General features: G+C 35.8%; 1 protein-coding gene across 2 annotated transcripts; it reads right to left on the bottom strand.

Annotated features, from left to right (window-relative positions):
• Window positions 1-794: 794 nt before the first annotated feature.
• MS3_00001655 (uncharacterized protein) lies at window positions 795-22521 on the bottom strand. Of its 2 annotated transcripts, XM_051209125.1 has the most exons (3): window positions 22461-22521; window positions 15043-15287; window positions 7838-10493 (listed from the first exon to the last, which is right to left on the bottom strand). In XM_051209125.1, the coding sequence occupies exons 1-3, from the start codon at window positions 22471-22473 to the stop codon at window positions 10443-10445; spliced, it is 309 nt and encodes a 102-aa protein (XP_051074554.1). In that variant the 5' UTR covers window positions 22474-22521; the 3' UTR covers window positions 7838-10442. The 2 variants fall into 2 exon arrangements, with proteins under 2 accessions (XP_035590158.2, XP_051074554.1); XM_035733950.2 differs by lacking the exons at window positions 7838-10493; window positions 15043-15287; window positions 22461-22521 and adding exons at window positions 795-2319; window positions 2364-2674.
• Between the last annotated feature and the right edge of the window lie 2620 nt (window positions 22522-25141).

Here is a 25141-nt window from a genome sequence, read left to right as displayed (position 1 = left end):
CTAGTATTATAATCTCTCCATTACATCATCTTAGCTATTCCTTGTTTACGTTTCCTCACGGAACTAGTACTTGAACAAGAAATTTTCATATATATATGTATACGATTGTACAGCTTGATAATAAATTCATTGAAAAAGGAGATCCCTTCTCTGAACTTCGTGTTTTTAGTGCTTAAATAGAAAAATCCGAAATAATTATTTTTCAGGCATGTTTCATTTTAAATGACAAATCAGCATAGTTAACAATGAAGAAATAAAATAAATTAACTGATTGATCCATGACAGCAATAAGAAATTAAATTTTCCTTTCAAATTGGTTCTCATAATTATTGACTTTTTTAAAAAAAACATTAACGAGTTAGTTTTCTACGGGATGAGGTCACTAACCCCATACCCAACCCTCCTCCTTTATCCGGGCTTGGGACCGGTAGTAGCCCCGGAAGGACTCCAGGTGGAGTTAAAAGAAACATGAATTACATTAATTTATCTTTTAACTGATAAAGATGAAAGATCTTCTTAGTATAAGCAGAAATTCATTCATTCATTTGTTTGTTTTATTTTTTTCTTTCCTAATTAACATTATTTATGTAAAAAGAAACACAAAATGTAGTACTATTCTTTCAAAAGTTGATATTTTTACTCACTTATTGTATGATAAATAATCATAAACTGTATAAAGCTTGTTCATTTCTGTTTTTATATGAGGTTCAATATACTATGAATATTTATAAATATATCTTAGTTATTGTTAAAGTATTCTATTTCGTAATTATAATAAAAAAAAACAATTTTAACAGTGAATTTGGTAAGATTTTACTTAGATTTATGTGTACCTAGATGACATGACTCAGAATCGATCAAAATGGTATGGATGCATACACTCTTTGTCATCCCTTAAACTATGAGATTGAAATTGCTTCACATCTTTCTTTCTATAAACTAATTCTTTTTTTCCTGTACTATGTCCTTATATGTAATCTTTCTTTTATATATTACTTCTATGAATTCGGTGTTTATCTTGTTGTGTTAATGAGGTATGGCAACTTGAACCGATGCATATATATATATATGTCTAGTTCTACGAATTAACTGACTGACTGACCTGTCTATTATCCAATAATTGGTTGATAATCAAAACTTACATGGTACGCCTTACTGAAATATATATTTTATATTTGAAAATTCTTGAAGTAAACTATTCGTACTTTAAAAGTTAAACAAAATATGTAAGTTCTGGAACAATTTTTTTAAAAAAAAAAGAAATACATTCGACTTCAGTTATTTCATTAAATCAATAAACCAATCACAATTTATTTGTATGATTTAATTAATATAATTTGTTTTTCTTGATAGTTCTACAAGTATATAAATGATAAAATCTAATATTCATAGAATTATCCACTTATTTTAATTCTATGAAAATGAAAACAAATAATGGTCTATGTAATTACATATACCAATTTGCTAAACAAGAAAGTATATTTAGATATAAATTTATGCAATTCTTGATATTCAAATAGTCAGTTAGATATATAACTTGTAAAATGAAGTTATCATCAACTTCGAAATATGTATACACATCAAAACATTCATATATCTTATTTAAATCTATTCATTTTCAGACCAAGATTTTGTACATTTCATACCTTTTGATGAAGCCGATGATTTTGATGCACTTGATGGAGCTGATATATTTAAATTGAGCTTGTTTAAATGTATCCATTCACCGGAATCTGTATAAAATAAGTGATAAATATTTGGTTTTGAAACTTTCTCAGTTGAATTTGATGTTTCTGTATGTATTGTGGGTATAGGATTTAAATGTTTGCTAGTGTTATTATTATTGTTATTATTACTGCGAGTGTTAAGCAGTTTAGTTATATCCGGCGAAGAAATTACTTTTGGAATAGCTAAAGAAGATGAATTTGTACTACTTATATTATTTGTAGTAGTACAATTAAATAATCCTTTAGGTAAAATATCGTTCATATTCATAGAGTTCAAGTATCTATCATGTTTTCTATTTCTTTCACAGATATAAAAATTTGAATTAAGATTATTTTTTAATGTTCGAACATTCCTCCGATCAACTTTTTCATGACGTTTACGTAAATTTTCTAAGACATCAGCAAATTCACGTCGTTCTAAAGAAAGTCGTTTTAATTCCCATTCTAATTGTTTGTCCAATTGAGATCTTAAAGATTGAAGTCGATTTCTTTCAACTAAATTTCTTGTTTTCACAAATCTTGCAACATCTGGATTACGTGAACATTGTTCCCATTCAGTTTCCTCACGAACTTCATCTAAATTAGCTTGATCCTTAAAAAAAACGATAATTTATAAAACATTTAAGAAAAAATTACCATTTGTGAATTGTGATTAAATTAATTCCTTCTTTACAATATTGAAAAAAGAACTTTATTATATTTCGTTCTTTTTCATTTACACTAACTGTTGAATAGGACTATATGGCACTAAGTTCTATTTTCACTGGACACTTGCATTATAAAACAAATGGGTGACCTTTAAATCAAGGTTAAAACACCCACGCAAAGAAAGTAGACAAATGAAAACACTATGACAACAGTTTAGTATTATTTCGATGGTATACTCAAATAAACACAAATGTTTGTTTCAAGTTTACATACACATGATGTACACACTTCTAATGAAGATAATATGAATAATAACTAAATATTATATGTTCTAAAATGTAAATTTGCATAAGTATGTATGTGTATATATATGATACATGCAGATGAAGTGTACCTAATAAAAAGACCAAAAAAATCTAAAGAACATTTTCCAAAAAGGTATTGTGAAGTGGACAACATAGAGGGATAATTATTGTGACTGATTCAATAAACTATAAGCTTAGTTCTTAATAATTGAAGTAGGTAGTAAAATCTGAAAGATTAAATTTTACCATTAAATTTCATGAAGAGTGGGTCATGATTTATTTAAAATGTAGCCAATGTGTTATATACAAATATTCAGAGAAAATTCAAAGTAGAAATCAGAGTAAAACCATTTTCTTAATACAATAATGAAATTAAGAGATTTGCTGCATGATTTTATTGCTTATTCAATTGACCATTCAAATTCGTTCGGTTAGAAAAACAATATTCTTCTATAAATGATACAATCTGAGACAAAACTAATTTAAGCATGGAAAAATTCGGTTTCAAAAAAGTCACTTCCTTAAATTAGGAAACGAAAAGTGATCAAGAAACTGGTGCAATTAAGAGTTACCTGTTTGTAGAGATTAGAAGTATGTTTTGTGCATCTGAATTATGGCCAAAAGTAACAAATTAAAGAGTTGGATAGTGAACAGAAGTCCTTGAATGAACATCAACTCTGGGATGTATCCACATTCAGCTGACCAGTCCCAAGTAGGACGAAACGCACGTCTTAAATTTCATTGTTAGTCACCTTCAAATTCTCATTAAAGTGCTTGTGACTTAATGACAATATTGAAGTAATCCACACAGGAGGCACATGTACCAAAAAGACTAACCAATTACAATTCTAAATAACGATGGCACGATCCAAACAACCAATACAAATGAATTTTAGACTGCTTATTGAATTTGTCCAATTCTTTCATGAATAACTGATTTCCAACTATTTAAAATCACAGAGATACATAGGATGAAGATAAACGTCTGAATTCGGAAAAAATTTCTTACCTTTCTTTTACTCATGGCTTTAACCTGTCATTCACTTATTTTTTTAAGAATGCTGACATTTCTCAAATGGTTCTCTAGTTTCACAGAAAAGTCTTGACTAACTTTAAAACTCCGGAAACTGTCTGCGGTATTGTCTAAGGAAAAGCTTCTCCGTTCGTCCCTCTTTAACTGTATCCACCGATTTCCTTATTTTTATAGGCCAAGGTACATTAACCTTTCCTAGTGTTTGCTTTTGATACGTGTTAGAAAAAACAGTTCAACCTGGTTTTACAAGTATGATGGGTAATCGGCTAAGTATGTGGCCTTTGAACACTGAATTAACCCTGACGAACCAACTATTTGACATTACTGATTTTAAGGTTGCTTATAGAATTTTATAAATTTCTTCGTGCTTAAAACAAAGGAACTCTTGTTTACCCATAAGGTGATACTTGAGCTTTGTATATAAAGGAGTTATCAGCTCTCCCTTGTCCTGGATCTATTAATATTACTTACATTTCGTACATTTTTGCTTATGGAAATGTACACCTCTTCTTTTCGTAATCCCTTTCTTTTCTACTTGCTTTTAATATCATTTCATATAATCTCACTAACACCTTTAATCGCTGGTATGAAACACACAAATCATTTTACTCCCTTCACATTATAATCCAGTGCTACCACACCATTTTCACATCCCTTCTTTATATACATATCCTGTATCGGTTGTAGTGCTCTACACTATATCACCTGCTACTATAATCTTCTCTTAATTACACCATGTTTACTCAAATCACCACCACGAACTAAGCCCTAAAATACCATACATTTAAGTCTACAAACTCATTGGAGTTTCACTAGAATTGTGAATGTTTTTAGTGAGTATTAAAGATTTACTAAAATACTAATAACTGAAGCGTCCTTAACATTCTACGACTTATTCGTAATAAATGTCTTGTGATTATGCCAACAGAAGTAATTATCTGTAAATGTAGACAATTTTAGTCCATTATTACATCACTGACTGATTAACTAGTGATTCTACTAATAATAAAAGTATACTGTATGCACCTATCTATCTATCCGATAATCTACTCGTATAAACAGAAGAGTGCATTTCATTAGAGCAGAACACAAGTTTTCCTAAATATGTTCTTAAAACTCTTTAGATCAAATAGTTTTCGATGGTGTTACCTATTCCATTCAAGATATAGATTACTTACTTTTGTAATGATCATGTACAAATCTCAATCTTATTTGAGATTCATAAATGGATAAAATTCAATTAATTCTTGAATGATACTAAAAGTTGTGAGGATTTACCATGCTTGTTGGGCGTTATGCATTAATCTTGTTGGTAGATAGATGTGTTATATAACTTATCAAATTGAATGGAAGTTTGCTTATCTATCATATTGAATAACATTGCAATTAACTATTTGACTTGACTTTTCAAGGATTTCCGACTGATAATCCGTCATACAATTTTAACGTACAAATCTGCATTACTGCGGAACATAAGACCAAGCTCTAGATACCCAATTGTGTTACCAATAACTATCAGCTTTTCATGTTGGTAGGTACAGTCCAGGGCAGTATTTTAACGAGTATACAAGTATGAATTATTTTTATTTGAACACATACATATTGGCACAAGAGGGCACCAAATATATATGCGCCACACAAAACAATGAGAATGACAAGAGAAAAAGAATGTAAGGAGCGTAAAAGAAAAAAAGAAGAACAATAACGACCAGATTAGTATAAGGTAGTGTAATAAAAATGGTGAAAATGAGGGAACGGAAAGGTACAATCAGAAGAAATTTTTTAGTTAAGGAAGACACAACCACTTTTTATGAAGAAAGTAAAAGAAGGTTACAGCAAGATCGCCACTGGCTTCTATTCTGAGCCATATCTCATAACGTCTCTAGCCACTGCGTCGCACCATCTCTCGGACCCCAGCCAGGGAGTCGTGAAGGTCCAACAGAAGCCAGTCCTTTGCAGCTTTATTTCATACCACGGCACCATGTCATATACTGACCATCTCTCCGCTTTTTCCAACCAGTCACAGAGTCAGCAAATAATGCACGACGTGGGATTCTCTGTGGTGACATTTGTAATGTCAGTTATTATGCCAAGCCCATATACCTTATTCTAGCTTTCGGACATCCCATTTTATTCATTCTACTTGAGCCATACTTTGACCTTGTTATTTATTCGCTTATCAGTCTTGACTGTTTTTATATGAGCGTATATGTGTGTACCCTTCTTATCCCATTAATCACATGTCTGTAGTTTTATTTTGTCTGACTACAAATATTGAGTAACGCTTGACTAAAATGGAGTTGGCTTACCAGCCATCTCCACTGCGCATCATTTCTACTTGACTTCACCGTGTGCTTGCTTGCTGTACGCTTGCGGATTTTTATTAATCATTGCCAATAAATTATCTCTACAACTGGTGTTCAGGCTTTTGAATAATCTCGCATAAAATCCATAATTCTACCAGGAGATTTAGCCTGCATTAAATACTCAGTTAACGAGATATTATTTATTGGGGTCAGATATTGAGGACATTAGCCTCAACACATTCGTAGAACATATCCAAGCCACCGAAGTCGGTGTTACTCAAATGGTGTTGCCACTGGATATCAGCAATCCTTCGGAGACAACGACGATCGAACACAGAGAGTCTTTTAACATCCTCAACTCGGAGAGGTCAGGTTTCACAAGCATAGAGCAAAACTGCTCTCACCGACGCGTTGTAGATTCGATCTTTCACAGCCAGACTAACATCACGAAGGCGCCAAGAATGGCCCAGATTGGCATGATCCTCTCTGACTTTCACTATACGTGCATTGATCTCATCACTCACGTCACCACCAGCACTTGTGTAGCTACCTAGATACACGTACTTCTCAACTACTTCTATCTGCTCACCATCCAGGGTGAGTACAGGATTAGAATCCTGCCAGTCTCGTAGAAGTACTTTGCACTTCGAAGGTGCAAAGCTCACACCGTACCTACGGACACTGATTAAGTGCGTATTGCATGCCTTGGGCATTATCGCACAGTAAGACAATATCGTCCGCATACTCAAGGTCGAGAAGTCTTTCTCCAGGCAACAGATTTACACCACCACTAGTTACATCCATCAGAGCTGTTTCCAGAATGTCATCGATGGCAAAGTTGAAGAGGAAGGGTGAGATTGGGCAACCCAGTCTCACCTCACTGCTCGGATGGAACAATGGACAGAGGTGGTTGTATGCTCTCACTCTGCCTGAGGTGTGTGCATATAGGGCTTTTGGGATGTTAATAAACTTCTCAGGCACATCCTTCAATAGACAATCCCAGAGAACAGTTCTGTCCAGCAAATCGAAGGCAGCCCTAATGTCAAGAGACACTACGGTTGTTGGCCTGTGATAAGTATGATGTTCTGACATTTTGCGGAGGGTGAAGATATGATCAATACATCCTCGACCAGAACGAAAACCAGCCTGCTCCTCTTGAGTAGAAAATTTCTCGGGTTTTGAACAACCTACGAAGTATAACAGAAGACGCCCGACCTGAGCATTCAAGTCTCCGGCTAGTACCACAATATCTGTCGAACGCACTTTCTGGAGAAAAACAGTTAACTGGTGGTAGAATTCATCCTTAATTGCATCCGGCATGCAATCTGTCGGGAAATAGGCGGAGATGACGAAAAGACATCGTTTCTCACGTCGATTTCTCACTTTGATGGAACTTTCTAATCTAACACTACATAACCGACTGTTAATGGGGATCCAATCGATTAGTGCTGCCTCAGCTCTAGCGCTTAGTGCGACACCAACGCCAGAAAGACTAGACGAAGATGCCACAGGGTCCCCGGATAAACGCACGTAAAACAAGCCTTTCGAAGCGACACATGGAGAGCGAACTTGTCGTACATCACCAGAGTCTTGAATACGGGTCTCGGATAGACAACAAACGTCGATATTACGACTTTCCAAAGACAGCCAGCCCTATCTGTTGTCCGACCTGCATTCAAGTTCGAACGTTGAAGGCAGCCAGTTTGAATGGTGCGCGTAGTTTCAGAAAAACTGCTTCAGTATTCGTATTTGGTGGTAGCATACAATTTTCAACCAGGCAGTGACTCGAGAACGCTTAGATAGAACTGAGTTTCCACCATAAGCGGGCTGCTGTATAAGTCGAAAAATAAGGACACATAAAGTGGGAATAAAAGAAAGTGAATAAATGACGTAGTAAATAATAATAACAACAATGTGGATCGTCTGACCGTTAATGGAAGCAATCATAGTATTATCCGTAAGTATTGTGTGTGGGCTGTGATATCTCCCGGGTGTCCAAACCGAAGGAGATGGTTTTCTTAGGGGGCCACACCCCGAGCCTTTGACCTAAATGTTCGACCCACAAGGCGGTGGGGGATCGTGAGGAGATGCAGTCCCATGGTAGCCGGTGACCAACAATTGGTTCATACGCCATTTGTTCCCTCAGGGTACTGGGGACCATGTGCACCATTGGTTTGAGATCCGGTTAAAGCGACATACATCCGCTTTTCGTTCTCTCAGTTTCGTAAACAACACCCCCACCAAGAGAGGGCAATGACTAGGACTTCCCTGGCACAGCTGTACGCGTGGCCATGTGAGAGCCTTTCGAGAGGGAGGGCGGGCGGTCCCACCCCACTTTCAACCATACTAGGGCATTTAGGGGCAATAACAAATCTCTTACTCAAGTTTATTCTTTTTTCCCTGACGTTTGGTTTCACTCCCATTAAAATTAGGACTGATAAACACTTACCATAATTCCGGAAATTTACTATGGAGTACTTAAAAATGAGCGATTTGTTTAACTGTCATTTGGAAATAACTTCATATATTCTTGATGGTTTGTTTTAATTATGCTGTAAATATATTATTTCCTGTTCTGTTCAGTTTCCTGATTCATATCACTCGCAATTTCTAATGGTTCTGTTTGAAGGGCACCCATGAAATTAAACTACTCTATGCTAAGATGGGATAAAGCACAGGTTTGCTTTAATTTGGAGTAATTTTTGTCATGTATCATGGGCATTGCATTAACTAGGTTTAAATTTATAGCTTGGAAATTATCACATACCTAGTCTGATTTTAACTACTTAGATGAACAACACAGATAAGTTGCTTAAACTAGGAAGTCTGCTTACATGATCTAATGTGATGTGTTTTGAAGCATGTTAACCGACAACAAGCTATATCAAAAAAGTTTACCATAGCTCCAGTTGACTTCTAAAAATATGTTCATTGAATCGATAGTTACATAAATTAGTTTCATCTGAATAAAAATGCGTAATAATTTAGTTCATTATATTTTTTCTCTTAGTAATAAAATCAACTGATCTATAGATTAAATAGTACTGGACTATTTTCCGTCCATTTATGATTTGTAACTATGCAGAAAGCACTTAGGAATTTTGAAAAAAACAATGTAATTTTCAACATAAGCATTAAAAAAAATGTCGAAATAAATAAGGCACCACGTGACCAACCTGTTTTATCATTTCACAAAGTAATTTTTCAGCAATTATGTTGTATACAATGCTTGTACAGAACAACAAATTATGCATAGATATCACACTCTAATTATGGAGAAAAGTCAAACTATTTTGATGTCTGTTTACTTATACAAACGAGAGCACGTGGAGCTTGTATGAGACCAATCGCTGTCCATCTTTTTTGAAAATAGACACCTACCACAACAAATTTATATTTCAGTTGCCATAGTATTTCTGGTAATCCCTACTAACACAGAATTTACAAAAACACTGTGAATACTTTGGGAGGGGAGAGCCATTCAGTTTCTAGTAACTGGAACAATTTCTCTGGAAGAAGACTGAAAGGTAATAAAGAGTGGTTGTTGCTGATAGATAGACTGCTTCTTATCATCAATTTTCGGATTTTTGAGACGCTTGTACTCCAAGGTCTTCCATATCAATGAAGAAGATTGTTTCCTTCTCCGAATACTGACTAAAGACATAGGTCCAAGCTTGTTAGACGTTTTGTTGATAGAAATCCAAAAAGACTGATCCATATTTGAATTCATTCCATTGTATACAGATTACACTCAATGATTAATAATCAAAGTCAAAATGAACAATTATCATATAGAATTAGTATAATTGAATACTATACTGAACAAAAGTCAAGTAATTGAAAAAATCACACTGAAGTAATTAATACCAATTAATGTTACAGTGAGCAAAAGTTACGATGAGTTAATACGAGAATCAACTAGATGGAAATCACGTTCAAATTAATACATAGTTTTTTACAATTTCTTATTAACAAAATTGGATTGCTCATAAAACCCTTAAACATTTGTTGAATTCGGAAACTTCTTTGATAGTTCATCCTTATAGCATCAAAATACTTCATAAATTATAATAGTATAGATATGCCGTATTGGGGAAAGAGCTTAAATAAACTATTTCTAGTACTCAGTTCCTACTTTGTACCCACTTATAACCTAAAAACAACGTGTTTATCTCCAAATCGTGATTGCACGATCGATTTCTTGGTTCCCTATTAAATTAAATCTATGGATTTAAGTGAGTAATAACATTTGAAGTATATTAAGATGTAGGAAAAGACTTGAAGTTTCTAATGGAAACCTCAAAAAATCTAATATATTGTGTAATCAATCTATATGGTCTTTAGAACTAAATAAAAAAAGAAAACACGATTATAATTTTGTAAACTTTATTTAGAACAACAGGAAACAAAAATAATCAAAACACTACTTGGTGTTTGTATGATTTTCTGTTGTATTACCATTTTGTCCAGAAACCTAGATAAATGAACGTAAAAATTATTAGTTGAGTATTCTTGTTCATATTAAGAAAATAATTAACTCAGTGTGGTATGTGCTACTTATATTGACATAAGTAGTAGATGTTAGTCGTAAACAGAATGTCTGGCAGTAGAGAAACAAGAGGATCGAACAGTAAAGAATGGAAACAGAATGCAATCTGTATGAAAATGCAAGAACAATGAAGTCTGATTCATTTTGAGACAATTGGTGGACATTTTGCAAATTACGTATTTACTATTTGATTGTTAGACTTTATTAACAAGTCCTGTAATTTTGTGTTAAATAGATTCGATTGTTCCCACTGGTGTCCTTGTTAGCTACATCAGAATCTATGGGTATATAGATAAAACTGACTAATATCACATTTTACCCACTAACTGCTCTAGTTTAAAAAAATGGAAACTTAATAGCATAGTACTTGTGTCAGGTTGCAGTAGACTGAAAGAAATAACGAATTAAAAGAAGGCATATAAATGAAACCTGTGATTAACTGACATTAACTAGATTTTTCTATTATAGTTGTAGTTATTGAACCTGATTATCTACTTTTTAAAAATTCCAGTAGGTAGGTCAGTATTCCCTAATATGATAGTTGATGAACCTAGTGACGGTCGCAGCATCTCGAACTAGATTAAGTTGACTTGGTCATTCAGTCATCAACATAGAGGCAGACAAAGATGCGAATCGGTCCAAGTTGCCATAGCACATTAGCACAAGATGACAATAACTGAGATGAACGAAAACACATGGTACAGAGGTGTATGAAGGAATACTGAAATTCAATATCCAGAATAAGATAAGTTGTGAATGCTTCTTCATGTCGAATCTCTAGACAGTAATCACAGTTACTGAGTGAACCCCAACCAAGTAGACTACATCTAACAACACAGCCCAGATCAATAATCTCTGGCTTTATGGACAGATGGTTTGGCCGACCCTAGTTTTCTTCCAGCATACTATTACGCCCTCAAACAACGCCTTACGTAACATGTTATAATCACCCAATTGGATAAAAATTTACAATCTCACCAACTGATCTGCTACTTTGCCTAATACTAAAAGCCTAACCTTAGCATCACTCAATAGGCAGTCCCACACAACGTGACCAAGGCTTGGGAGACAGTTATGATAAAAAGTCCTCAGCCTACTTATCCCTCTACTTTCGATTTTTATGTCTCATAGCTATGAAATGATGCACAGAACAGTACACATGCATTTTAGTTGGTAGACAGGCATCTTGCCTACACAAAAAGAGAAAGTTAGCAAAAGGCAGTCAGACTTTTTGTATTCGTGTGCCGATTTACTCAGACACCAACCCGCCAGTGTTGATGGAACTCAAGATAAATGAAGTTATCAACACACAAAACCACTTCGTTCTCTAAAGCGGTAACGCACAACATTTCTGAAAGCTGCATTTTGCCTACGTCTTTATCAAATAGGACTAGATCACCTGAGTATTCTTAGTCGATAAGCAAACCTCGTGGCAAAAGGTCAACTTCTGAAAAGTTAGGTGAATGGAGTTATTTCTAGGACATTACAGAGAAGTTAAATAAAACGTTGGGTAGTGAGCAACCATGCTGAAAAGCACTTGAGGTCAACAATTCTGGTGAAAAATCACCATAAACTTTTTCTCAGCCAATAGTATTCAAGCGGAGAGCCTGTACAAGGTTTACAAGCCTTTTTTATACACTTTTCGATAACGAACATTGACATACAACCTTTAGTCCAACAGAGTAAAACGAGACCACAAGACCAAGGAATAAAATTAAGGTTGGGTATCGGTACGTACGCCTGGGTTCCAAAACCAGGCGAAGAGGGAGCATTTGATCAATACATCCATGTCCAAGTATGAAAGTAGCCTGATTGTTTCAGGTTCGATCTTTATGAGCCCTAGTTAAGCGGTAGATGATTAGAGTACGTTAGATCCTACACTAATCAAAATGATTCTTTTATGATTATCAAAACAGAATTATTCTTTCTTGTAAACTGGAGAGATTGAGATCGAAGCCAGTCAGATGGGATTATGTCCAGCTCTCAAACTTCAGCTTAGTTTCTAAAACTGGACAACCATCTTTATGGATCTTATTACGGTTCATCGCTCTTCATCTTATAGTTCTGCTTCTATTTTATTTGTTTCTTAACACAAAATCTCACAAGGTATTAAAAATACTCTATACAAAACAAAGATAGGATAGTCATATAATTAGAATATCAAAGTTCATGTCTCAGACCAGAACACAAGATGGGTTTCAATATTGTATTCTAAGAATACCGCCGATTTTATTGTGGAGTACCTTTCATAAAGACTCAAGTTACTAAATGGTATAATTTCTAGGATTTCATTAACGCAGATGTGATGTACGGCCACCAAGAATTAAATCATCGTAAAAATCACGGATTTTATGGGGACCTGTCATTAACTGATCATCTCTTTCATTTACCACTTTTGTAAGAATAAGCTCGAATGGACTCTGAATTTTACGCTTTAAGTGTGACAGAAAATATCAAAGATTTTCAGACCTTAATTCACATATACGGAATAGCTTAGAATAAACGCTTTCCGTGTTAGAGCAGAATACGATATTTTAAAAAAGAATGAGTAATGAAAGCGAAATTAGGTCAGAACTTAAATCATCAACTAGAAATAATAAACTAGCTTACAGTTATAACATCCCAGCTATTCTAATTAATTGTTGATTTTGAGCTAAAGAATACCATCGGTAAGGGTGATATGTATCCGTATGTTTCGGAATATATTAAGTTTATCCTTGTGAAACTTATCAGTGTATTTTTCAATATGATCTTTCTAGATAACCAGTAAACGTTTATTTTAGGATGTTGTAATTTGTTGCACAGATCTAAGCTCTTTACAATTTTGATAAGCAGGCAGAATTTTTCCTGAAGAATAATGTACCGTCTCAGTCTGTCAGTCAGCTAAAACGTAGGACCATGCAAATATATACATCGGTCCAAGTTGCCATACCGCATTAGCACATCAAGATAAACACCGAATTCATAGAAGTAATATATAAAAGAAAGATTGCATATAAGGATATAGTACAGGAAGAAAGAATTAATACGTAGAAAGATATGAAGCGATTTTAATCTCATAGTTTAAGGGGAGACAAAGAGTGTATACACTGACGCCACTGTGATCGATTCTGAGCCATGTCACCCACAGTATCCAAACACTAGTTACAATAGTCACACGGATCCCAACAAAGCAGTCTGCATCTAACAACATGGCTCAAACTAGAAGTTTGTGACTCAAAGAACTGATGCCACGTTTTGGCTTGGTCACCCCTAACTTTCTTCCAACCACCCCCAACACCGGTTAGCATCGCGCGTCGTGGTAAACGGTGTTCAGGCATACGCAATGCGTGGTCCAACCATCTCAGTCGATGAGGATTCACCAACTCATCAACTGATTTACCATCATTCCCTAATACTCTGAGTCTAACCTCATTATTGCTCACTATTACCCAGTGATCCCAGTAGTGCTGGAAATCTTTCTGAAACATATGGAATCAAATACTAGTAACTTACAAGTACCCTCTCTCTATCCCTACTGGCCACGTCTCGCAGCCACAAAATAAAACACAACCAACTGCTGCTTTGTATAGTCGTCCCTTAATTGATAGACGGATATCTCGCCTTCGCCATAGGTGACGTAAGTTGGCATAAACCAAACAACCATTTCGAATCCGTGATCAGATTTCGTCTGACACCAACCCATTAGGGCTGATCAGATTTCCAAGACAAGTGAAGTTGTCAGCGTGTTCGACTACTTCACTCCCTATCCACAGTTCAGGTGTTGACCCAAGTCAGCGCTGAAGCAACAACTTGCATTTAGAGGGGGAGAAACGCATCCCAAACATCCTGACATTGTTGCTCAGTGCTACCAAAATACTCCGCATTTTATCCACGTCTTCACCAAACAGCACTATGTCATTTGTGTATTCTAAGTCAAGAAGTAGCCCTCCTCGTAGGAGGTCAATCCCAGAAAATTCAGTCAACGAGAACGTTATTTCCAGTATTAAGTCTATGATGAAATTGAACAAAAATGGAGATAGTGGACTGCCTCGACGGACAACACTTGAGGTTGAAAAATCAGATGAAAACTTTCCATAAGCACTGACCCGACTGGTGGTGTCCGAGTAAATAGCCTTCACAAGGTTTATGTACTTCTGAGGAACACTTTTCAATGACAGACACTGACACAGAACCTCTCGGTCTACAGAGTCAAGTGCTGCTTTTAAGTCAAGATAAACTTCCATTGTCGTACGCCGATAAGCATGTCTGTGTTCTAAGATCTGGCGAATGGTGAATATGTGGTCGATGCAGCCACGACCAGGTTTGAAGTCAGCCTGATTTCCTCGTGTTTGCAGTTCACCAGTTTTAGTTAGGTGACCGCTTATAAAGACATGAAGGCCTTATCTAACCTATAATTTTAAAATTGTTTTTTATTTCAGTTAAAACAAATATTTGAGATAGTTTAAAATAAAAGTTTGTCATCAAAACATACTGCTGTATCACATGGAGCATCCTGATTCACAAACATGGAAGGATCAAATACACCTTGGGTAACCGCCATTTCAGTTTTAAGTGAGCTTAGTTCACTTAGGAAGTTTTGTGCCACCTCTTGTTGAACACTGGGAGTTAGAGAATCCCAATTGTGAAGGTAAGTCCAAGGTTCTTCAAGAACTTTCTGATATGCTATTGAATTTTGCAAACAAGATAAATCCATGTGAGGAACAACGAATTCATCATCTAAAAGGTAAGGAAACAGTAGTAATGAATTTAATTTTTGGGATCTCAGAATAAAATTAGCACTCACTAAAAAAAGGTAGAATGCAAAATGAAATATCAAATTAGCAGTCAAACTATCGGAACATATAGGCGAATCTCAGGACTATCTAACTTTATATAGTAATGGTAGGCTATTTAAGTCCACAAAATAGTATGTGATAAACTGAATTTCTCGTTATTAAAGAAAAGTAAGCTGATGCATACTGATCGCTAATTTACTAAAAAACTAAACAATCATAAAACTATTTGGATAAAGATACAGAACTAGGACGTACACTAATAAGTGTTTTACAGAAGTCTAGATTACAGTTCTTCCATACTATTCAAGTAAAGATTGGTTAGAGAAAACAGTATAGACTTAGATTTATATTAGATCAATTTAACGCTGAAAACCTTACTCTACCGGAAAGAACTAGACTTTTTCCATACTAATTTTGATGATCATTTAGTGGCCTGTTGACTTGGCATCAATTTGAATTAATGACCTTATCATGAGTGTAAATCTTCCGTTTAATTCCATATATATTAGACATACGCTAACCCCGTTTCTGCGACGGTGGTAATAAGAAGCCAAATACGGATTAAGGTGGATGAATTTATCTCAGGCAGATATCAAAATGAGAAGCAAGAATGCGAAGCGAAGACAAGCGTGCCAACTCGATTTGATGGGTGTAACTCCCCATTTTTATTCAGACAAAAACAAGCTAAAGACATGTGATGAATAGAGCAAGCGATACACGCATGCTTAAGTGAAAACAGTCAAGGTTATGGGGGAACAGTTAACAAGGTCAAACTGTGACTCGAGAATAAGAAATTGGTCTGTATGAAGGCTAGAATAACCCCTGGAGAAATGACATAGTACTAGACTCTACGATCGCACCATTTATGTAAACATCTGTTTGTAAAAGCGAAAGGACAAAATCATGATTTAAAATGATAACAGCAATAATCTAATTTCACAAGTACAAAGCAGAATTAACATTTTCTTGTGCATAGTCCACCATGAACGATAAAACGGCTTATTGAACAGTGGCCTAGGGTTTTCAAACAGTCTAAACGTCAAAAATTCTTACCAGAATCATTTTAATATAACTTAGTCCACCGTCAGCTATTATAGTGATGTCTGGTATACAAGTCGACATTTGGATGTTATCGAACATAGCAAACAGGTTTACGATACTATTCACCTTGGTGGGGTTTCGTTCTCTAAGTCACTTGGTTTAGTCATGAAGCTTTCATCTTCCAACGCCACTACGACAAACTTTGAACAGATTTACCAGCGTTGAAAAAACCTGACTGTTGAGAGTTATTTGTGATGGGTTCCTGGTATTTCTGAACAAATCTAAGGATTGGTAACTACATCTGCAAGTCTTGTTTCATGTGCACTACGATGGAATCCGTAAACTATTTAATTTGTTTTATTTTAACACATAGATATTGGCAGTTTAAAAATCCCCATAGAACATTCAAAAACGAAGAATATTTGAGCGAACAATTGTTTTCAATAACTTCACCATCAGGCTCTACAGTTATAAGTCCATAATTATAATATTTTACAAAGGCCAAAAATAAGGCATGTTTTAATGAGTTTGACAATGTTATGTGTTAAAAATGGTGAGCGTTTGCATCTGTTACGATATATATATATATACTTCAAAAAGAAAAAATTGTAATATTTGCAAATTAGAAAGGTCATTCAATAAAGGTCAGTAAATTGTTCAGTCACAATAAGATAATAGTACTATTGCAAAATTGAAAATAATTTTGTCAACTGAGATAATGATAACATTGTTGTGTGAATATAATATGTAATAAGGGGGGGTGTTATCAAGGTAATTACGGTCAACAAATTGGGAATGATGGATATGAAGATTAACATATAGATAATGACAAACAATGATAATAAGGAAAATAAATAAAATAAAGGAAGGGGTAAGAGGTTTATAATATTCAGTCTAGGTATTCGGTGACCCAGTCGTAGGCCAGGGTAAACATAGAGGCTGGATATATTTTTTCTGGATGCATAAATTAGGTCTTCTGGAGTTGATCCAGATGGCTTCGGCTGTGTAAAGCAGTCGTAATCTAGCTCCTTGAGGTAGATATTTTGGAACTTGATATAAAACAGAGAAAGCTTCCTCTATTTTGATATGATGTTCACTATCTACCAAGTGAGGAAGAATGGTGCTGTTAATCGATTTGGTGACTCCTTTTGCCAACCATGCTGGTACATGTTCACGAACACGCAAGGATAAATCCCTCTGAGTACGGCCTATGTAACTAGCTCAACAGGAGCAGTTGAATTGGTATACACACATGGAGGAGCCCATCTTCGGTAACTTATCCTTGATTAGTTGTGTGAGTACTGGTTTAGTCGAGAAAGTTATGTGCAACTTGGCGGCATGAAACGTCCTCTCGACAGATCTTTTGAGTCGACGTGTTAGAATATCACCCGCTATGTCGCCTTTAAAGTCAAGTTTCAGATATAAGGTCTTTTTACTGACTGTGTCGCAATGTCTTCTCTTTTTAATACTTTGTACGAGGTATTTTTTGACGAAATTATTAGGATAGCCATTATTACGTAATGTGTTCTTTAGTATAACTATTTCTTCCTCCACACTGTCTTCAGAACATAATAACTTGATTCTGTGGTTGAGACACTTAACCAAATTTATTTTATATTGCAGAGGTGTGAAGCTTTGGAAATGGGTATACTGACCCGTCCATGTACACTTTCTAAACATATTTCGCTTTATGGAACCATCTATCCTTCTAGAGAGTCGGACATCTAGAAAAGCTATGCTATTGTCCTTCTCCTCCTCGCTGGTGAATTTAATGGCTGGGGGGACATTATTGAAAGCGTCTAACATCTCCTGTTTGTCGATATTTTCGTCACATATAGATGGTTCCATAAAGCGAAATATGTTTAGAAAGTGTACATGGACGGGTCAGTATACCCATTTCCAAAGCTTCACACCTCTGCAATATAAAATAAATTTGGTTAAGTGTCTCAACCACAGAATCAAGTTATTATGTTCTGAAGACAGTGTGGAGGAAGAAATAGTTATACTAAAGAACACATTACGTAATAATGGCTATCCTAATAATTTCGTCAAAAAATACCTCGTACAAAGTATTAAAAAGAGAAGACATTGCGACACAGTCAGTAAAAAGACCTTATATCTGAAACTTGACTTTAAAGGCGACATAGCGGGTGATATTCTAACACGTCGACTCAAAAGATCTGTCGAGAGGACGTTTCATGCCGCCAAGTTGCACATAACTTTCTCGACTAAACCAGTACTCACACAACTAATCAAGGATAAGTTACCGAAGATGGGCTCCTCCATGTGTGTATACCAATTCAACTGCTCCTGTTGAGCTAGTTACATAGGCCGTACTCAGAGGGATTTATCCTTGCGTGTTCGTGAACATGTACCAGCATGGTTGGCAAAAGGAGTCACCAAATCGATTAACAGCACCATTCTTCCTCACTTGGTAGATAGTGAACATCATATCAAAATAGAGGAAGCTTTCTCTGTTTTATATCAAGTTCCAAAATATCTACCTCAAGGAGCTAGATTACGACTGCTTTACACAGCCGAAGCCATCTGGATCAACTCCAGAAGACCTAATTTATGCATCCAGAAAAAATATATCCAGCCTCTATGTTTACCCTGGCCTACGACTGGGTCACCGAATACCTAGACTGAATATTATAAACCTCTTACCCCTTCCTTTATTTTATTTATTTTCCTTATTATCATTGTTTGTCATTATCTATATGTTAATCTTCATATCCATCATTCCCAATTTGTTGACCGTAATTACCTTGATAACACCCCCCCTTATTACATATTATATTCACACAACAATGTTATCATTATCTCAGTTGACAAAATTATTTTCAATTTTGCAATAGTACTATTATCTTATTGTGACTGAACAATTTACTGACCTTTATTGAATGACCTTTCTAATTTGCAAATATTACATAGATATTGGTACAAAGGGGCACCAAATGAATATGCACCACACATCTCATTTGATATGTGTGAGGGCTTTGATACTGCCCGGGTGCTCAAACTGAAGCAGATGGTTTTCTTAAGGGGCCACACCCGGAGCCTTCGACCTGAAGTTCTGATCCACAAGGCAATGGAGCGTCGTAAGGAGATGCAGTCCCATGGTAGCCGGTGACCAATAATTGGTTCATACGCCATTTGTTCCCTCAGGGTACTGGAGCCCATGTGCACCATTAGTTTGGAATTAGGGTTTTCCAACTCTTTTACGTGAACTTTCCATGTCCACCAACCCGGTTAAAGCGCCGGACATTCGCTTTTCGTCATCTCAATTTCGTAAACAACACCCCGGCCACGAGAAGGCAATGAGTAGGACTTCCCTGACAGAGGCTATACACGCGTGGCCATGTGAGAGCATTTCGAGAGGGTGAGCGGACTCTCCCAACTTTTGGCCGTACCAGGGCATTTGGGGGCATCGGCAAACAAACCTCAGTACGAAAAGCAGGTAATAATAGTACCTGGAGATCCATGCTAAGGACTGTTCTTAGAATGTCGCCGATATCGAAGTTGAAGAATGGTAAGTGTGGGCAACCCTGCTAGATCAGAATAACGGAGAAAGGTGACTGTAAACTTTTTCCATGCTAAAGTGTGTACAGAACCTTTACGATGTTAACAAGCTCCTTAGTTACTACGTTATTCAACAGACAATCCCAAGGTGCAGAGCTGCCCAACGAATTGAAAACGGTTTTGGTATCAAGAAACACGTCTGTACCAAGTGTGGCAGTACACTAACAGTTTTCAGAGGGCGACGATGTGATCAATGCGTCCATGACCTGGTCGAAGGCCACCTGCCTCCTGAGGATCAGTCTTCTATGGATTTCGTAGTCATGATCGAAGTCAATATCTTGGATGCAATCAAAAGTAATTGTTACCTAGATCACACTAACGATAAATATCCGTCGATTAGTATAAAAAAAGTGATTTTTAATTCGGACGTCATTATAGTAAAGTTATTTGTAATCAAACAAAGTTTATTTTCCGTACTTTTCATATCGAATCAGCTTCATTAAAGAACAACAAGCGTTCCCTCATCGTGATGTAGCAGTATATACGCAATGTTCAGACATTCTAGATCTTTAATTTTTGATACAAACATCATCGCAACAATCAACACAGCCATGAACGTAAACATTATCTTTTACAGTAAATTGCTAAGTCGTAGCCACGATAATACCGGTTCAAAGATCAGGTGGAATTACAAAGACTAACAAGTGGGTATATTTAAATTCATAACGTATTTGATAGACTATTTCAAGGAGTCGATACTTAACAATTCCAAAATAACAAAACTTCTTCATGATAAAGTAAAAACACGAGTTGAGAATAACTGGGTTTGGGAGAGTTCGGTTAACAACTCGACTATTCTGAGCGTATTGATGTATACGGCTTCAGAGCACAAACTTTCTAACGATGAATTCACTAACAAATATAAAATTATTAGTCCTAGGTGACTTTTAATGGTACGCCAAAATATACTACGAAATCACTAGAGATGTATAGCGGCTTATCAAAAAGTTTTACGTCATATTTTTGACCAGTAATTATGGTTTAGCACTAAAAACAAGTATATATTACGCAACTCACACCGTGCGTTAACAATAAAAGGTAAGTACGTCTAAATTCCACCAAATGTTTCTCTAAATATGTCGTTCTTGATTATCTTTAGGTTTAATACATACCTATGGCTAGCCTAGGTGATGTTCACCAAATAACTGTGGAGACTTGGCTCCACAGTGAGATGCTACCTTTGATGAAGGTTTGTGTATCTGCAAACGTTTCTCTACATGCCATAAGTAGTAAATACGCGGACTCGATAAAACCAGGAAAATGGAACCGCATGTTAGACCTAATGAAGAACTCAACAATATTCATGAATATTTTACATACTCTCAACTTTGTGGGAAAGCTAACGGGAAATTTCAGAGGAATGCAGTTCGGGAATTCAGTAGAAAGTTATAGGAAACGATATAAAATAGGATTTTGCATTCTTTTCAGAATTCATCTAGAAAGCCAAATTTCTGAGAATGTATACCAGATTAGTCGCTCAAGGTTCCCAGCACCAGCGTTAACCCAATTCATGATTTCCTTTGGTGTTGGACACTGCCTGCAGATACACAATTGTTTGTTAACTAGCAAACTACTAAGCATAACTAGTACTTATTGATTACACTAATAACGACGCGATCTATGCTAAGGGAGAATTTCATTATCACAGGACAAACTGGACGCTAACTTTTTCTTGTATACGAATTGAACTGCAAAGATGAACTTAATTAGACATGACAATGAATGATAACAATTTAAGTTATGCACACTTCAAACAAGGAATCCCAGTCCTTCTACATTGTCATAGATCACTGCAAAATTACGATTTGACTTTTGACCGAACTATTCGCTAACACTATAGTGTAAGACGTCAAAAGGAATTGGTAAGGGTATTTCTGTATATTACTGGAGGTACTTACGCAGCAGAAAGTCCTAATGAGGCCATGATCTATGAACGAACTAATCAAATTTAAGATGGATCTTTGGATTTGGCGAGAAATTCAACCACTCATACTGCTAAATATAATATTGGTATCATAGCTGGTGTCAGATCGCGATGAAAAAATTTTGTCTAATTCCCAATCCTAACGTTCCTAATTTCTTACATCAACATAAAATCCTCATTTAATCCTAATAAGTATGTAGACATCCCATGGTCATTTTAAAGTTGCTCAAACATCGTCGATAATTTATAGTCTCACTATATTACTGTTGGATTTCGAAAAAGATCAACATCCCTTCATCGATATTCAGAATCTGAGCAATTTCCACAACGTTGCTGTGTCGAAGTTTTTATAAAATTTTGGAGAAGTCCTCAAAAGCCAATGAATTGTTTGTGGAAGTTCACTGGACTAGTTTAAATTTTGAGATTCGGTGTTGTCTTTATTCCGAAGTTACCACTGAGTCTATCAATTCCTCCGAAACGTCGAAATTTTTAGAATACTTGAGTGGCATCAAATAAAATATTTTAATTTTGCAAACAATGAAGAACAATATGCCTTCAAATAACTACCTTGAGAAACCATGCCTTAAGGCAACGTTACGTTTTAAAAATGGTGCTAGTAAACCTCTAGCGAAACTTACATAATAAATTCAGAATTTCTTAACCAGTAATGTCAATTCTTGTCAAATGCGAAATTCGTTTTCATTGTCTTCATATTTCTCTCGCGGTTCTTAGCTTCAATAGTTTACAAGAATTCTACTGTTTTCGTAATTATGAATGCATTTAATAAGTAATTTTTATTATGATGAGCATTTTAACAGTTGCACACAGCTTGCACAGTCTCGTTTGTTGATTGTCGTGTCGCTGTTCAGCTTTTTCATTGCCCTTCTGTTATCTCTCTGTTCTCTGTTCGCTTGAAAATGATTTTCACTGTCACATACTCTGGTGCATACACATTTCCAGTTCTATAACGGACATCTTGTATATCAACAATCCATGTTAAAACATCGCATTAAGATTTCCATTACGTAATTATTCCGTATACCTATTATCTTTGATTATATTTATTATACTTGGAATCCTAACGTATTTCTTTTAACTGAGGATTACTAAATCAAAACTCAAAACTTCGTATGCATTTTGTTTGTTGGTATTTGTGGTTGGATGTATTATCAACTATCTTCGTACTTTTTGTAGTAACTCTATCATCATTCCTGAACTTGGTCCACCGCACTGTCTTTACAGTTAATAATTTCATTTTGGAAAGAGAGATAAGTAAGAAGGCTTCAGTTGGTTGCATAAATTGCGCATAAAAGAAGATCTGAATAAATTCTGGGTCATCGAGTTCAACTATAAGATGGTGGAATGTAATGGATTGTAGACAATCTGTGACTTTATCTGCAAGGTCTGGGTCCCTATGGATAATGGACTGGATTGGGAAAACGAAAAAAGTGTTTTAAGTCATAAATTGGTTGATTTTAGTTGACAGATTTCTCTATAGATACTCAATTTACTGTCAACAACCCTAGCAGCTGTTAGTTAGGTAAATATATTATTTTAAATTTCAATGTTTACAAACTCTGGATCACGTTATTTTTGTAAAAAAGGCACTGAATCCTACACTTTACATCAAAATGAATCTAGTGGCATTGTTTCGCCATACAACTAACACCCGACCACTCTATTAGTAGGTCCGGATTTCTCATGATAATATTCATGTCAACAGATCGTCGGGATGTAGTGACTCACATTTATCACGAGAACACGACTGGTTTAATAAAAACAATTATTATTATAACCAACTGTACCAGTGTTTGTTTTAACGTGCTTTTGTTTGACTGTGCTAATGACAGCTATTTTGTGCTTCCATTCTTATACTTACACTTTGATTGTGACTTCGCGCGAATTCGGTTACGTTCTGTAACCAAGCTTGTATCCTGGCACGATCTCGGTATCCTTTCGATACCACGAGATCGCCAGTGAATATATCTTGATTTGGTCCATTAATTGCCTTCTGATATTTGGCTTCTCGGGAATTTTATGGATTTATTTGGTTACGTTCAACCTTCGCCTTCTGATTTACTTAGCACGTGTTTCTTGGTAGCGGTGTTCATAGTTAGTCTCGACCCGACACCACGCTACAGGGATGTGAAATGATCAACGATATTAGAAAACCGAAAATATAATTCATACATAAGGTGAGTAAGATACAGTTTGCAATGTATTTCTAGTTTGATGAAAATACTCCAAGGCCAAGCCGAATTATCTCACAGACTCACCGTACCCCTGAATTAAAATATTGATCACTGAAAGCTGAATCATCTACAAAACTCTATATCCATTCCATGGAAGAACTGAATAATTCACTTACTGATTCTGGTGAGTGTGGCTACCTGTAGGTTCCTATACCTAATTTTTCATATCCGTCATGACAAGTGTGTCAAATTCCGCTTAGTAAAATTCTGCCTGTGTTCTGAAGGCATTGCTGAACAAGGGCAGTCTGACAACTTAGTCAGAATGAATGAGGCTAGGACAGATTAAATGTCTCTAGTAATCGACTCTAGTAAAACAGTGTTTGAGTTGAACAGTCATAACATTATATTTTAACTCTTGAGAGCCAGGATGTTTAGTCGGACTGTATAAGCAAGCTTTGTAGACCATTTATTGTCAAACACCTACACTTGTTTTCTGGTGCACTACATTAACCACCACTATTCAGCCTATCATTATTCCGTACTATTTGCCTGCGTGCAACACAACAGTCAGCCTTTCACAGAAGTGGATTTCTCTCGACTAGGATTTTTTAAATTTGATAGTACTTTTATCGGTTCGACTTAAAGGTAGATCTTCGGAAATCGCCCAAAAACTACAGTATGTAGCTTCTGGTTTTTATGGGGACAAAGTTTCCTCAAAAGAAAAGTAAACATGTTAGGCGTAGACTACATGCTGCACGTTCGTTTTAATTTCCAGAAAGTTTCACGTTTCATTCAAACACAACTGTGTTAAGGAATGTACCCACAGGTTTCACGATGTAAGCAGCAAGCTAATATAGTTGACTAGGATGCTCCTCAATAGGGTTTGTCGATCTTCCTATATCATAACTGTTCACAAGTCGGATAGACTGAGATATTAAATAGTCGCTTGTTTCAAGTTTTGGTTATAATGGTGTGTTGTCTTTGTGATGGAGGTACCTCAATATGCTAATACTCTTGCACAATAGTTCAGGAATGTCTCGGATTCATCGTACAAGT

This window comes from Schistosoma haematobium, chromosome 1, assembly GCF_000699445.3.
Source record: "Schistosoma haematobium chromosome 1, whole genome shotgun sequence".
Taxonomy (NCBI): domain Eukaryota; kingdom Metazoa; phylum Platyhelminthes; class Trematoda; order Strigeidida; family Schistosomatidae; genus Schistosoma; species Schistosoma haematobium.
The sequence above is the reverse complement of the archived record's forward strand: the minus strand, read 5'-3'. Positions and strand labels throughout refer to the sequence as shown.